Below are 15,483 nucleotides of genomic sequence, written 5' to 3'. Positions count from 1 at the left end.
CCATCCTCTCTGACCTATCACCTTCATCCCCACCCCCATTCACCTATTGTACTCTTTGCTACTTTCTCCCCTCTCCCACCCTCCTCTCATTTATCTCTCCACCTTGCAGGCACTCTGCCTCTATTCCTGAAGAAGGGCTTTTGGCCGAAACATTGATTTTTCTGCTCTTTGGATGCTGCCCAAACTGCTGTGCTTTTCCAGCACCACTCTAATCTAGAATCTGGTTTCCAGTATCTCCAGTCATTGTTTTTACCTTCTGAATTGACCTGTTAAATTATAAATTTAATGTTGATCTCATTCTCTGTGCAACTTCTCCCTACAGCCGTAACAATATATTGTTCACTCAGTTCTCATGCACTTTGTATGGTATGGTCTGCCTGTGCTGCACACAAAATAAAACACTTTTCACTGTACCCAGATACATGTGACAATAATAAATCAAATCAAACCCCTCGCGTCCCTTCTAAACCTTTCTCCTTTCACTTTAGAAAATAAACCTTCTGGTTTTGAACTCCCCTACCCTAGGGAAAATGAGTGAATTCCACTTTGGACACTGTATTTACCAATTGCGCCACTGACTACATCACAAATAATTACATAAACCATCATTACAATTTTTATATAAAGTCAGTGGGCATGCCTTCCTCCAAAACACTATTTCAGATCTCCAGCAACCACAATTCTTGGCATTAATTACAATTTAAACCTTGATGAAAAAGTTAGATGTGTACAGTGCAGCAATCATGAGCACCTTCTAAAGGTTTATGTCTGCAGTTCAAATACAGAAAAAGCATTGCTCGACATTATGCACTCAAGAAAACTGGCAACTCAAAGAACAGTCAATCAATTTAACTGCAGACTAACAGTTCAAAAACATTTTACACATCTGAGAGATTAAATTCATGGATTATTAAGGAAGTATGTGCGCATATTTTTGCTCACAGCTAAGTCAGTTTAAGTTGGTTTATTATCGCAATCCCAGGTCCCTAAAAGCATTTACAAATCCAGACCGCATTGAGTAAATTATGATTTGCAGAGATACACAGCTAAAGACAGAATAGACTTTCTTTGATATCAGATTTCCAGTATATAAAAAAACAAGCTTCAAACTAATGAAACCTTCAAACCATTGATGTTTAAATAAACTAACAAGTAGAAAACATTGGATACTAATGTATGTTTCGATAGTTTGCTCAAGTATTTAGTATGAATACTAGCTTCAACATTACTTTTACTTTGTTGAACGCAATATTGTCGATTGTATTTCCAAGTATGATTCCAGTTTCTCATAACTTGACATTGTTCTCAATAAAGAAATTGCATCAGCCATATATAAAAGCTCTAAGACACAGCAAATAAAATAGCTTTAATATTGGCCCTATCCCATAACATAATTGGAACTGCTGTCTACTTTGCACCTTTGGAAAATGCAAGGAATATAAATGAATTAGAAATATAAAAATTGCAAGATTGATAGACATGATGGCACAGCATCAAGTGCTGTTTTAAGAAAATTGGAATGCTGGTGCTTCAGTGAATTATCAATCTTCTTGTGTTGTCCTTGTGAAGTGCACAGGACAAATGCCAAATAAATACTTGAAAGCAGATCAGACAGCATCGAGCCAAACACATTTAACACCAAAAACAACTTACATTTATGAAGCATCTTTACCTTATTAAACCAACAAGGAATTTCAAAGGCGCATTAACAAATTTTCACATCAAGTCAAGTGATCAAAATATCAGTCAATAGTTTTGAAAGAGTATCTTAAAAAGGAATGCGGACCAGAAAAATTGGGTAAGGAATTTAGAAAGTATATGCCAGGCACTTGAACTGTGGAACAAATAAAATCAAATCGAACATAACTGAAGAAGTTGAAAGTGTGTATTAATCTCAGAATTGCAAGGTTGGAGGTTGTCACAGTTCTTTTTGGTGGTGCTGATGGGGTGGGGATGAAGATCATGGATGTATGTGAAAACAAGCACAATATCTCTTAAAATTGAAGTCTATCAGAACAGCACGCAATATAGGACAGTCAGAGTCAAGACAGTTGAGTTTGGGAATAGAGGGTAGGTGAGACCAGTCAAAAATACACTGGAAGAGTTTCTAGAATGCAAGTTGAACTCCAGAGGCATCAGTCAAGGGTTCAACAGCAGATGAAGAGAGTCATTTTACAGAATTGAAATGGGGTACTTATGATTGAACACATGTGTACTGGAAGCTCATCTCAAGGTCATTTTGACTTTAGACACTGACCAGGGAAACACTGGAGGCTCAAACATAGAGCTTGCAGTAGAGACCAAAGACAACATTAATCCAAGGCTGGATGTCAGACAAGAATTAAAACTAGTGATGGGGAGGTAGATTATCATCAATGCACACGTGGAACCTGATGTTTTTAGACAATGTCATCGAGGGGACGAACAGGGTCTCCATTTAACATCTTATCCAACAGACAAGGCAGCTTTTCTCAAATAACACCATATGGAATCAGTCTAGATTTGTGTGCATAGCTATCTGGAGTGGGACTTTGATTCACCACCTCAGGGAACAACAGTGCTACAAACTGAAGTAGAGATACTCAAGGGCAGCTCCTCTTACCGATGCAAATCAGTTTTGCTATCCACATTTTGACCAAAACTTGGGTTTTATTTGTTCATGTGATAAGGGGATTGCTGGCTAGGCAAACATTATCCAAGGGCAGTTAAGAGTCAGCCACATTGCTGTATGTCTGGAGTCACACGATGGCATAACCCTACTCCAGATAAATGTAGTTAGGACCAGAATTCAGTGGCCTTGTGTAGAATCCAATCTCAGCAGGTTATTACTTGATGATAGGAATTCTCTAGACCAGCAAGTTGAGGAGGTTAAATCACAGGTATTTAAAGCAGGTAGATAGACTTCAGCTATCAGAGTGGAGGACTATGAAAAGATGGCAAGAAAGAGGAGGCTTGGTGTATACCAGCAATGAGCTTATAGAATGGGTGTGCAGGTTTGCTGCAGCAACTTCTAGGAGAAAGTGGGGACTGCAGATGCGAGAGATCAGAGCTGAAAATGTGTTGCTGGAAAAGCACAGCAGGTCAGGCAGCATCCAAGGAGCAGGAGAATTGATGTTTCGGGCATAAGCCCTTCTTCAGAAATCTTTTGACATTCCTGAAGAAGGGCTCATGCCCGAAACGTCGATTCTTCTGCTCCTTGGATGCTGCCTGACCTGCTGCACTTTTCCAGCAACACATTTTCAGCTGCTGCAGCAACTTCTCAAGTTCTTACAGTAGCACTACCAATAGTACCTCGTTTTCTGCTTGGTTGACATGGAAAGTCAGTTGACTAATAGTGGTAGGTGATGGGGATGGCCCTGAAGAGTAAATGCAAATTGAAGATCAGGGATTTGGCGCAGGCAAGTCTCTCACTCATGGAATGAGCTGCCAGAGGCAGATACGGTTGCCACATTTAAAAGTCAGTTGGACTGGTACGTGAATAAGAAATATTTTAGAGGGACATGGGCCAAACGCACGCAAATAGGACTAGTCGAAAAAAATCTTGGCCAGTATAGAGAGTTAGACAGAAGAGTCTGTTTCCGTGCTGTATGACTCTGATACACATAGACAGAGCTCTGGACGTGGCCAGCACCTCTCTCTGAGAACATACCTGAGTACTGCCGGGCCAGCTTGCTCAGGTCTTCCCGGTTGAACACGTGCTCCTTACTACTTAGCCACGCGCGGAACATCCAGAAGCCGAGCCCGGCCACAGTCACCAGGACAACGGCACGGCCCAGAGTGAGCTTCATGTCAGCGGCTCGAGCCCCTGGGGAAGGAGCGCGACAAACCGTCCCTGGGGGCTACAGGGGGGTGATAGGACAAACCGTCTCGGAGGGGAAGGAGGAGGGACACACGGCAAACCGTGCAGACTCCCTGCACAGACTGTCTGCTTCCGGCCCCCACTTCTGGCACCGACAGAAAACGCCGGTTCTCCCCAGGGCGCCGTTTGCGACCCCACCTCCTCACCACGCCCACGTCATGACTGACAGCGCGATCTGCCGATCAGAGCCAGGGATTTCCCAGGATGCCCCGCCCTCCTGACCAATCGGCGCGGCTCAGTGTCGCAGGGGGCGGAGCAGAAATGGCCGACTGAAAGCTGTTCCGAAGTTTCCGGAACGCTTGTTGATCGTCCGCTTCAAAACATGCATCGACTTCTGACAAACTGCTAAGTGAACGACTAAATTTTAATTTATTAGCTTGTAGTCTGCATCCTATCCCATGAGCCCCCTTACCTCAACACAGAAACAAAATTCTGCAGATGCTGGAAACCTGAAACAGGTGTTGGTGAGCGACTGTTCAGGTCAGGCAGCATCGATGGAGAGAGAAACAAGGTTAAGTTTGTGATGAAAGGTCATGGAGCCGAGGCGTTATCTCTCTTGCTCTCTTTCCATACACGCTATTAAGCGTGCTGAGTATTGGCAACATCTGTTTGTCTTCCTTGAAAAACCTCAACCTTGTTTCAAACTCCTTTACAAGCATACGCACTCTTTATTAGACTCTTGTGATGCTGTGGTCGTGTCTGGGACAAGAGCTTGGAGAAGTGGTGCTGGAAGAGCACAGCAGTTCGGGCAGCATCCGAGGAGCAGGAAAATTGACGTTTCGGGCAAAAGCCCTTCATCAGGAATAAAGGCAGAGAGCCTGAAGCGTGGAGAGATAAGCTAGAGGACAAGAGCACCGAGTTTAGATCCCACCTATTATGAAATGTGCGTCATAGTACAAACAAAGATTGATTAGAAACATAAAAAGCCAAAACTTCTCAAGTGAATGTAAAATACCTCAGGAATACACTTGTTCTGCTGACTGTATATAGTTTATTGTAGTCTATTAATATGTACCATTCATAACCATTGATGTTAGAATGGTCCTTGCAAACATGTCAACTTTCTCCAGTACACCGTTAAAACTTTGTTCCCCCCACCCCGCGTCTTTCATTACAGAAGGCATGAAGTAAAGTTAGTGAAGCTGAATTTTCATCATAAGGTACACGTTTGTGTACAGGTATGAACAGATTCAAAAAACATCTTATTCCCCGCTTTTATCAGACTTATGAATAGTCCTAGAATCATAGAGATGCACAGCATGGAAACAGACCCTTCCGTCCAACTCGTTCATGCCGACCAATTATCCCAACCCAATCTAGTCCCACCTGCCAGCACCCAGCCCATATCCTTACAAACCCTTCCTATTCATATGAGGAGAAAGTGAGGACTGCAGATGAAGGGCTTATGCCCGAAACGTCGATTCTCCTGTTCCTTGGATGCTGCCTGACCTGCTGCGCTTTTCCAGCAACACATTTTCAGCTTCCTATTCATATACCCATCCAACTGCCTTTTAAATGTTGCAATTGTACCAGCCTCTACTACATCCTCTGGCAGCTCATTCCAGATACGTACCACCCTCTGCGTGAAAAGGTTGCCCCTTGGGTCTCTTTTATATCTTTCCCCTCTCACCCTAAATCTATGCCCTCTAGTTCTGGACTCCCCCACCCCAGGGAAAAGACTTTGTCTATTTATCCAATCCATGCCCCTCATAATTTTGTAAACCTCTATAAGGTCACCCCTCAGCCTCCGACGTTCCAGGGAAAACAGCCCCAGCCTGTTCAACCTCTTCCTATAGCTCAAATCCTCCAACCCTAGCAACATCCTTGTAAATCTTTTCTGAACCCTTTTAAGTTTCACAACATCTTTCCGATAGGAAGGAGACCAGAATTGCATGCAATATTCCAAGTGGCCTAACCAATGTCCTGTACAGCTGCAACATGACCTCCCCAGCTCCTGTACTCAATACTCTGACCAATAAAGGAAAGCATACCAAATGCCTTCTTCACTATATATATCTACCTGTGACTCCACTTTCAAGGAGCTAAGAACCTGCATTCCAAGGTCTCTTTATTCAGCAACACTCTCTAGGACCTTACCGTTAAGTGTATAAGTCCTGCTAAGTTTGCTTTCCCAAAATGCAGCACCTCACATTTATCTGAATTAAACTCCATCTGCCACTTCTCAGCCCATTGGCCCATCTGGTCAAGATCCTGTTGTAATCTTCGCTGTCCACTACACCTCCAATTTTGGTGTCATCTGCAAACTTACTAATTGTACCTCTTATGCTCGCATCCAAATCATTTATGTAAATGACACTCTTTCATGTTAATGCTGATCTCTCTCTGCATCATGGCAGCTGTAACTTTGTATCCTGCGCTTGGTTGTTACCTTGATGGGCTTGTATAGTACGATCTGCCTATAAAGCACGCAAGACAACACTTTTCACTGTACTTCACTACCCACACACTATCCCACATATGTCAATGTGGGTCTGACGTGCAAGAATCTGGGAGAACTTGTTCAGGACCCAGAGTATGTTATTAGAGGTATTATATTCAATGGTAATGCTTTAAAAAGGAAATTCATTCTTAAGTGTTTCGTTTGAAGTGATTCTTGGACTTTTCTATTTATAGTTTGCAATGCATTCAAGAGAATGAAAAATATGGAGAAAAACAGAATTCTTGGAGTGAACAAAAACTGTCTAAAACTGATTTTTTAAAAATTGTTTTGTGAGGTGTGGGCCAACATTTATTGCCCATTACTAGTTGCCCTTGAAAAGTTGGTGGTGAACTTCCTTCTTGAACCACTGCAGTCCATCTGCTGTGGGTTGACTCATAATGCCATTGGGGAAGGAATTCCAGGATTTTGGCTCAGTGACAGTGAAGGAACAGCAATATATTTCCAAGTCAGAATGGTGAGTAGCTTGGAAGGGAACCTGCAGGTGGTGGTGTTCCCATTTTATCTGCTCACCTTGTCCTTCTAGATAGAAATGGTCATGGGTTTGGAAGGTGCTGTCTGAGGATCTTTGGTGAATTTCTACTATCTTGTAGATAGTACACACTGCTGCTACTGAGCATTGGTGGTGGAGGGAGTGGACATGGTGCCAATCAAGCAAGCTGCTTTGTCCCGAATGCTGTCATGGTTCTAGTGTTGTTGGAGCTGCAATCATCCAGGAAAGTGGGAAGTATTCCAACACGTTCCTGACTTGTGCCTTGTAGATGATGAACAGACATTGGGGAGTCATGTGGTGAGTTACTCGCTACACTATTCCTAGTCTCTGACCTACTCCTGTAGCCAATATGTTTAGTGAGTTTATGCAGCAGGTCTAGTTGAGTCTTTGATCAATGGTAACTCCTAGGATGTAGATTGTGGGGGAATTCAGTGATTGTATGACAATTGAGTGTCAGGGGGCAGTGGTTAGATTGTCTCTTACTGGTGATGGTCATTGCCTGGCATTTGTGTGGCCCGAATGTTTTTGCCTCATGTCAGCCCAAATCTGGATATTGTCCAGATCTTGATGCATTTGAACAAGGACTGCTTCAGTATCTGAGATGTTGCAAATGGTGCTGAACATTGTGCAATCATTGGCAAAGATTACCCACTTCTGACCTTAGGATGGAGGGAAGGGCACTGATGAAATAATTGAAGATGGTTAGCCATAGGACACTGTACTGAGGAACTCCTGCAGAAATGTTCTGGAGCTGAGATGACTGACCTCCAACAACTACAACCATCCTCCGATGTGCCAGGTATGACTAACTGGCAGAAAGTGCCCTCTGATACCAACTGATTCCAATTTTGCTAGGGCTCCTTGATGCCAAACTCAGTTGAGTGCAATCTTGATATCAAGGGCTGTCACTCTCACTTCATCTCTGGAATTAAGTTCTTTTGTCCATGTTTGAACCAAGACTGTCATGAGGTCGGGTGTTGTGTGGCTGTGGCAAAACCCAAACTGGGCATCACTGAGCAGGTACTGCTTGATCACACTGTTGATGACAACTTCCTTCATTTTACTGATGATCGAGAGTAGACTGATGGGGCAGTAATTGGCTGGGTTGGATTTGTCGTGCTTTTTATGTACAGAGTATACCTGGGCAATTTTCCATACTGTTGGGTAAATGCCAGTGTTGTAACTGTATTGGAACAGCTTGGCTAAGGGAGCAGCAAATTCTGGAGCACAAGTCTTCAATACTATTGCTGGAATGCTGTCAGGTCACACAGTCTTTATAGTATTCAGTGCTTCCAACTGTTTCTTGCTATCACTTGGAGTGAATCAAGTTGGTTGAAGACTGGCGTCTGTAATGCTGGGGACCACTGGAAGTGGCCAAAATGGATCATCTGCTTCTGGCTGAAGTTTGCTACGAATGCTTCAGCCTTACCTTTTGGATTGATGTTCTGGGCTCTTCCATCATTGAGGATGGGGATGCTTGTGCAGAATTATAAAATTTCAACAGTGTGGAGCAGGGGCCATTCATGCCACTTGGTCCACACCAACTCTCCAAAGATTATCCCAACCAGACCCACCCAATCCCTGTAACTCTGGATATCTCATGGCTAATCCACATGGCTTACACATCCCTGCACACTATGGGCAATTTAACATGGCCATTCCAACTAACCTGTACATCTTTGGTCTGTGGGAGGAAACCAGAACATTTGCAGGAAACCCACGCAAAAACAGGGAGAATGTGCAAATTCCACACAGACAGGTGTCCAAGGGTAGAATCAAACCTGGGTCCCTTGTGCTGAGGTAGTAGTGCTAACCATTGAGCTACTGTGCTGCTCCCCCTCCTCCAGTGAGTTGTTTGATTGACCACCATTCACTACTGGATGTTCCCAATATACAAAATGTTTTGACAATTAACTTCACCATGTAAATATTCTGCTAGATTATATGTAAAGCTTTGTGTGGACAAAGTAAACTTAATGTTTCTAATAATGTCTCTAATTCTCTAGCGTTATCAATTTCAGATCAAAGTCAGACAAAGGTAGGTTTGGCGACATGTTGGAATGTTTCTTACATTACAACAGTAACAACATTTCAAAAACATTTAATTGACTGTAAAATAGTTTGAGGGATCTTGGGGCTGTGGAACATAAATGAAATACTGTACATTTTTTTGATTTACATGATGTAGTGATACAATTTGCTTCCCCCAGGCTAGGGAGGGGAACAATATCGACCCCGTGGTAGCTATTTTGTGATTTCACCCATTTAATTTATCTCCTGAACGCTCCGTTGTTACCTGAAAAGTGTCCTATTTATCCCACTATATTCTTTTATATTCTTAGAAAACCACAATCAAGTAACCTTATCTTTCATTGTAATCCAAATCTTTGGAGCTCTGGTGAATCTGCACGGCATGCTTCCGAGGTACATAAAAACTAAGATGTGAGTCTCCTGGTGTGGTCAACCGAGCCTTTGTTCAGCTGTAGTGCATGGAGAAAAAACACTTTCAATCTTTTGTTTTTCAGTTCTCAATTTATGGACACTAATACCCCATTAGCTTTTTGAAAAATATAAATTTGCGACATTTAAATTTTAGTGATCTGCGTACTTGAAGAGGACTGGGGAAAAGGCGGGGCGAAGTGAAGGAATATGAACGTTATAGGGTTTAGTTATGGTTGGCCTGATTATTAGGTTGGGGAAAATAAATCATCCTGGAAAGTGAGTTTAAATAGTTTATAATTCAACGCAGACGAGTTCTTTTGCATAGTTTTATAGGCAATTGTTACTATTGTTTGCAATGGAACAGGCGTTTGAGATAGCAGACGATAATGATCTTCCCAGGAACTGACTTCCAGATAATTTGCAGGGGAGGGGTCAGTGATAGAGAGCATAGGACTCAGGATGGAACCGCAGGTCACCAGCAAGCAGACCTTCGAACCCAATGGTAATTTGCACAAAAAATTACGAATTTTACTCGAAAACGGATGTTGTCCTTGTTGATGTTACAGAAGGACATTATTTCTACTGTGATTTTTTTTGCGGGGGAGGGTTTGGTTGCTTTGCGTGTGCTGAATCCTATTCAATATACTAACTTGGAACTTCTATTTTCCGGAACGCACGTTGCTGCAACAAAGTGTATGTACTTACCCCGGACACGCCTAGGTTTTTAATATTTTTGTGTTGGCAAGTTTCTGGAAGTTGGCAGCCTGGGACTTAGGTTGAAGAAAGTATCTCCTTAATCAGTGAAAGGATGATTAAATAAAAAGTGAAAAGTGTGTCAATTCAGAAAGGATGAGAAAAAGGTAAAAACAATGACTGCAGATGCTGGAAACCAGATTCTGGATTAGTGGTGCTGGAAGAGCACAGCTGTTCAGGCAGTATAAGGTTGAACTCGATCTCAAATTAGGATCAAAAAGAATGGACTGGGAAGGAGAGATAACTGATAAAGATGTATTCGAAACCTGAGAGAACGATACTCCACATTTTAAAGTTAATTTTCAACGCTTAAAACCTTATTTGGTAGTATCACTTCATTCAAAGGGGTTGTGGACTGAAATAGATATCACTGAATTTTTAAAGCGAGTTTGTCTTTGTGAACGTACATGCTTAATAGTCAGGTAGATGCCTTGTTTACCGAGTATTGGATAGCAGATTTCGAGTTTCTCTATGAATCAGACTACTGTCGCCACTTGAAATTATTCTGGCATTTGAGCATAACAATGAGTGTCATTAGCTTTACTATTACTTTGATAGCAATTTGTAGACATTGTATAATTTGTAACTTTCTGATGTTTAATCATGGGCGATAGTAACAAACTGCGATATATTGTATCTTTTATTCTCACATTCAATCTCCCCAGTACACTCCCAAAAGTACATACCGGCAAAGTTGCTATTTCACAAAGATCTTGATTCCTGAAGGAAAGATTTAATACTTTTTAAGGGCTATTAATGTCGACATGTGTGGTTCTGACCTTGCTGTGGGTCACTGAATGATCCATCCATTTATTTATTGAATTTATTTATTTTATTCCTCGATACATGTGACTGACTCCTGTATAAATATTTAGCTGAGCTTTGAATTAGCTTTGTCAGTGAGATGAGATGTTTTACATTTGCTTAGATTCTAGGAATTAGAAATATACTGACATGTTTTCTTTGTTTTCCCTCCCTCTCTATGCCATCTCATAGTTTTTAAGAGATGGTGAACTGGGGGGAAATCCAAAAATACTGTTGTTTGTAATGTGGAGTATCAAAAGAAACCCATCAATATGTAACATCAAATACTTCCACTGTTTTACTCATATAGTAATGAATATGCTGGAAGAAACATTTAGTAAGTGCTTTCTATGTGATTGTATTACACAATGGGGCTCAGGAATGGCAAGAATGTATCATGTCCCATCCCCCATGCCATGTGTCCCTTCCACCATATCCTAGTTCATTTGTCAGTCTGTTAATACATTTGAAATGTGACATGCTACATACTTTACCTTTTTATAATTTACTTCTCTCACACACATTCTGTATGACTAAGAGTAACTTGGCCCAGTTGAATTTATGTCTATCCCATGAGGTTTTCATCTTAATTCTCCACGTCACAGGGTAAATTCCATTCTCCTGAAACAAGGTTAATTTCTCTGTTACTTAGATTTTATAGTAAATTTCCAAGCCTGCCATCATGATTCTCCCTCTTATTCAACTCTCTGCATCATCTGTCTTATTTTGATGAAAATGCCACCAGAAAGATACCTGGAATCGCTCCCTCTTCTTATTCTTGTCTGAATGTGGGTAACAATCCCCAACTATCAGCATATTGTAGTTGTTTGCAGGTAAAAGGACGGCTGGAAAATGAGAAGCCTTCAAAAATGAGAACGAGAGTCCAGAGACCGTATGCTCTTGTTAATGTGAAGGGCAAAGCTAGTAGGTGTAGGGAACGCTGGATGACTATAAAAATTGAGGCTTTGGTTAAGAAAAAAAAATGAACCATATGTCATGTATACACAGCAGAGATCAAGTGAATCCTTAGAGTATAAAGGCAGTAGGAGTATACTTAAGAGGGAAATCAGGAAGGCAAAAAGGAGACATGAGATAGCTTTGGCAAATATGGTAAAGGAGAATTCAAAGGGATTTTATAAATACGTTAAGACAAAAAAGGAACTAGGGACAGAATAGGCAGCCTTGCTCATCTTCAAGGTGCCCTATGTGTGGAACTGCAGGAGACGGGGAAGAAACCAAACAAGTGTTTGCATTGGTGTTTACTGTGGAGAAGGATATGGAAGATACAGAACATGGGGAAATAAATAGTTACATCCGGAAGAAGGGCTCATGCTCGAAACGTCGATTCCCCTGCTCCTTCGATGCTGCCTGACCTGCTGCGCTTTTCAGTTCACATTTTGAAAAATGTCCATATTACAGAGGGGATGACGCTGGACGTCTTTAAAATGCAAAATGGTGAATAAATCCGCAGAACTTGATCAGGTCTACCCTAGAACTTTGTGGGAAGCTGGGGAAGTGATTGCTGGACCCTTTGCTGAGGTATTTGTATCATCAATAACCACAGGTGAAGTGCTGGAATACTCAAGGTTGGCTAATGTGGTGCCATTATTTATGAAAGGTAGTAAGGAAAAGCTAGGAATCTACAGAATTGATGTCAGTGGTGGTAAGTGGTTGAAGCAGATTCTGAGAGGCAGGATTTACATGTATTTGGAAAGGCAAGGACTGATCAGGAATACTCAGCATGATTTTGTGCATGGGAAATTGTGTCTCACTAACTTGATTGAGTGTTTTGAAGAACTAACAAAGAGGGTTGATGAGAGCAGAGTAGTGGATGTGATCTATATGGACTTCAGAAGGGTGTTCAACAAGGATCCGCATGGCAGACTGGTTAGCAAGGAGTACAGGGAGAATTAACCATTTGGATACAGAACTGGCTCAAAGGTAGAAGACAGACGGTGGTGCTGCAGGTTTAATTTTTAGACTGGAGGCCTGTGACCAATGGTGTGCAACAAGGATTGGTGCTGGGTCTACTGCTTTTTTTTTCATTTATATAAACTATTTGGATATGAACATAGGAGATATGGTTAGTGGTGTAGTGGACAGAGAAGAAGGTTACCTCCGAGTACAACAGGTTCTTGATCAGATTGGTCAATGGGCCGAGGAGTGGCAGATGCGGTTTGGATTAGATAAATGTGCAGTGTTGCATTTTGAAAAGGCAAATCAGGGCAGGACTTAGTTCATGGTAAGTTCATGGGGAGTGTTGCTGAACAAAGAGACCTGGGAGTGCAGGTTCATAGTTACTTGAAAGTGGAGTCGAAGTAGGTAGGATAGTGAAGATGGTGTTCGGTATGCTCTCCTTTACTGGTCAGTGCATTGAGTATAGGAGTTGGGAGGGCATATTGCGGCTGTACATGGCATTGGTTTGGCCAGTTTTAGAATACTGTATGCAGTTCTGGTCTCCCTGCTGTAGAAAGGATGTTGTGAAACTTGAAAGGGTTCAGAAAAGATTTACAAGGATGTTTGCTAGGGTTGGAGGGTTTGAGCTATAGGGGGAGGCTGAATAGGTTGGGGCTATTTTCCCTGGAGTGTCGAAAGCTGAGGGGGATGATCTTACAGCGGTTTTATAAAATCATGAGGGGCATGGATAGGTAAATAGACAAGGTCTTTTCCCCCCGGGGTGGGCATGTCCAAACTAGAAGGCATAGATTGAATGTGAAAAGGAAAGATTCAAAAGGAACTACAGGGCAACTTTTTCACACAGTGGGTGGTGCATTAAAGAAATAAGCTGCCAGAGGAAGTGGTGGGGGATAGTACAATTACAGCATTTAAAAGGCATTTGGATGGGTATATAAAGGTTTAGAGGGATCTGAGCCAAGTACAAGCAACTGGGACAAAATTAATTTAGGATATCTGGTCAGCATGGATGTGTTGGACAGAAGGGTCTTGTTTCTGTGCTGTCTCTCTATGACCCTATAACGATTGGTCAAAAGCTTAATTGTGTGAGTCACATAAATACGGTCTCTATAAAAGCAGGTTCAGAGGCTAGGGCTCCTTTAGCAAGTAACTCCTGTCTGATCTACTCAGTACTTATCTGCTAGTCAGAATATGTTGAAATACTCCCCATTTGCTTGGATGGGTGCAGCTCCAATAAAATTTAAGAAGCTTGACACCATTCAGGACACAACATTGCCTTGATTGCACCATCAACCACCTTCAACATTCACTTCCTCTACAAGGTGCTTTCTGCAACTCACCAAGGCTCCCTATTGTGATTTCCAAACCAACAACCTTTACCACTCATAAGGAAAAGGACAGCAGATGCATGGAACAATATACAAATGAATGAATCATGAGCGGAAATATGCCATTTGATCCTTCAAGCCTGCTGTGCCATTCAGTAAGATCATTGCTGATTTGTTTGTTTTAGCACAACCTGCAGGTTCCTTTCCAATCCAAGCCACACACCATCATAACTTGCAAGTATTAGATTAGATTACTTAGTGTGGAAACAGGCCCTTTGGCCCAACAAGTCCACACCGACCCGCCGAAGCGCAACCCACCCATTCCCCTACATTTACCCCCCTACCTAAGTATATCTCTTTTCCTTCACTGTGGCTGGGTCAAATTCTATAACTCCCTCTTGAACATTAAGGGCATTTAGGGTTGGGCAATTAAGTGCAAGCCTAGCCAGTGACACCCAAATATGAAAAATTCTGTTTGTATCAATGCTGTAAACTGACTAAACCCAACCATCCTGACTTTAACTACTGGGCTTTTTACAAGTGTCTGTTTTCATTCATTTATTTACCAGGATATAATTTGCAACCTAACCTGTTTTACTGGCATTTCCCTGTGTCTACTTGCTGTGTATTTTGGCTGTCACTCTAGCCTGAGTCCATCACTTCTGTTATCTCCACTTTTCTCTTAACCCCTCCTCGGCCTCTCTACTTCTTATGCCTCCTTTCTCTCCTTTCTTGGGAACTTTACCCCCAACATTTTCCTAGTCTTTCCTTCCTCTTGCATAAGCCCATATGCTCTTTGTTTGTCTCTCTTTCAAAGGTCCTTTGTGGGATTTTTTCACTGTCATCTTTTGAGCAACAATGTCAACTGGCTCATCCTACTTTCTCAGTGACATTCCACCCAACAGACTCACTGGGCTTTAATGATACTAACTTCTCTCTATCCTAGTCATCCTTTCCAGTGTTGACCTTATGAAATCTGCCTGAGTAATAATTAGTAAATTGGTAATATTTTAATAAACTGTAATTTGGGGAATATACTACCCAGACTAAATTTTCCATAATGACTACTAGTGAAATTGTAAAAATGGAGCTGGTATTAAAAATAAAATTATTGCCTAACTAAAGAAGCACTGATCATGCAATAATGAATAGTCAATAAGGAGAAAGTTAATTCTCACCGTTGTTTTCAATTTATTTCTAAATCTAGAACACCAGCATATCCGCTATAACCCTCTCCGCAATGAGTGGATTCTGGTCTCTGCTCATCGGATGAAACGTCCTTGGAAAGGACAGCTTGAGAAACCAACAGAGGTGAACATTGCACGACATGATCCAACTAACCCTCTCTGTCCTGGAGCAACGAGGGCGAATGGAGAGGTAATGTTTGGACTGCCTTTCATAACAAGGTTACAATATTGGAATCTGTGTTCAT

General features: G+C 41.8%; 2 protein-coding genes across 3 annotated transcripts in view; one reads left to right on the top strand and one right to left on the bottom strand.

The window, feature by feature from the left end:
• The window catches only part of sigmar1 (sigma non-opioid intracellular receptor 1), a 23,344-nt gene extending 19,308 nt beyond the window's left edge, over positions 1 to 4,036 (bottom strand). Inside the window, exon 1 of the mRNA XM_043682802.1 lies at positions 3,650 to 4,036. Coding sequence (XP_043538737.1) covers positions 3,650 to 3,788 — 139 coding nt within the window. The 5' untranslated portion in view covers positions 3,789 to 4,036. The remainder of the gene's footprint in view (positions 1 to 3,649) is intronic.
• An 82-nt stretch (positions 4,037 to 4,118) lies between these two features.
• galt (galactose-1-phosphate uridylyltransferase) overlaps positions 4,119 to 15,483 on the top strand; it is a 72,764-nt gene continuing 61,399 nt past the window's right edge. Inside the window, exons 1-2 of one of the 2 annotated variants that reach the window (XM_043682609.1) lie at positions 4,119 to 4,339; positions 15,259 to 15,428. In XM_043682609.1, coding sequence (XP_043538544.1) covers positions 4,258 to 4,339; positions 15,259 to 15,428 — 252 coding nt within the window. In that variant the 5' untranslated portion in view covers positions 4,119 to 4,257. Of the gene's footprint in view, positions 4,340 to 9,534; positions 9,755 to 15,258; positions 15,429 to 15,483 lie in introns of those variants that run through there. The other variant, XM_043682694.1, reaches the window with a different exon arrangement.

The sequence above is a fragment of the Chiloscyllium plagiosum genome, chromosome 1 (assembly GCF_004010195.1).
Source record: "Chiloscyllium plagiosum isolate BGI_BamShark_2017 chromosome 1, ASM401019v2, whole genome shotgun sequence".
Classification (NCBI taxonomy): domain Eukaryota; kingdom Metazoa; phylum Chordata; class Chondrichthyes; order Orectolobiformes; family Hemiscylliidae; genus Chiloscyllium; species Chiloscyllium plagiosum.
Note: the sequence above shows the minus strand (reverse complement) of the source record. Positions and strands in the feature narration are given on the sequence as shown.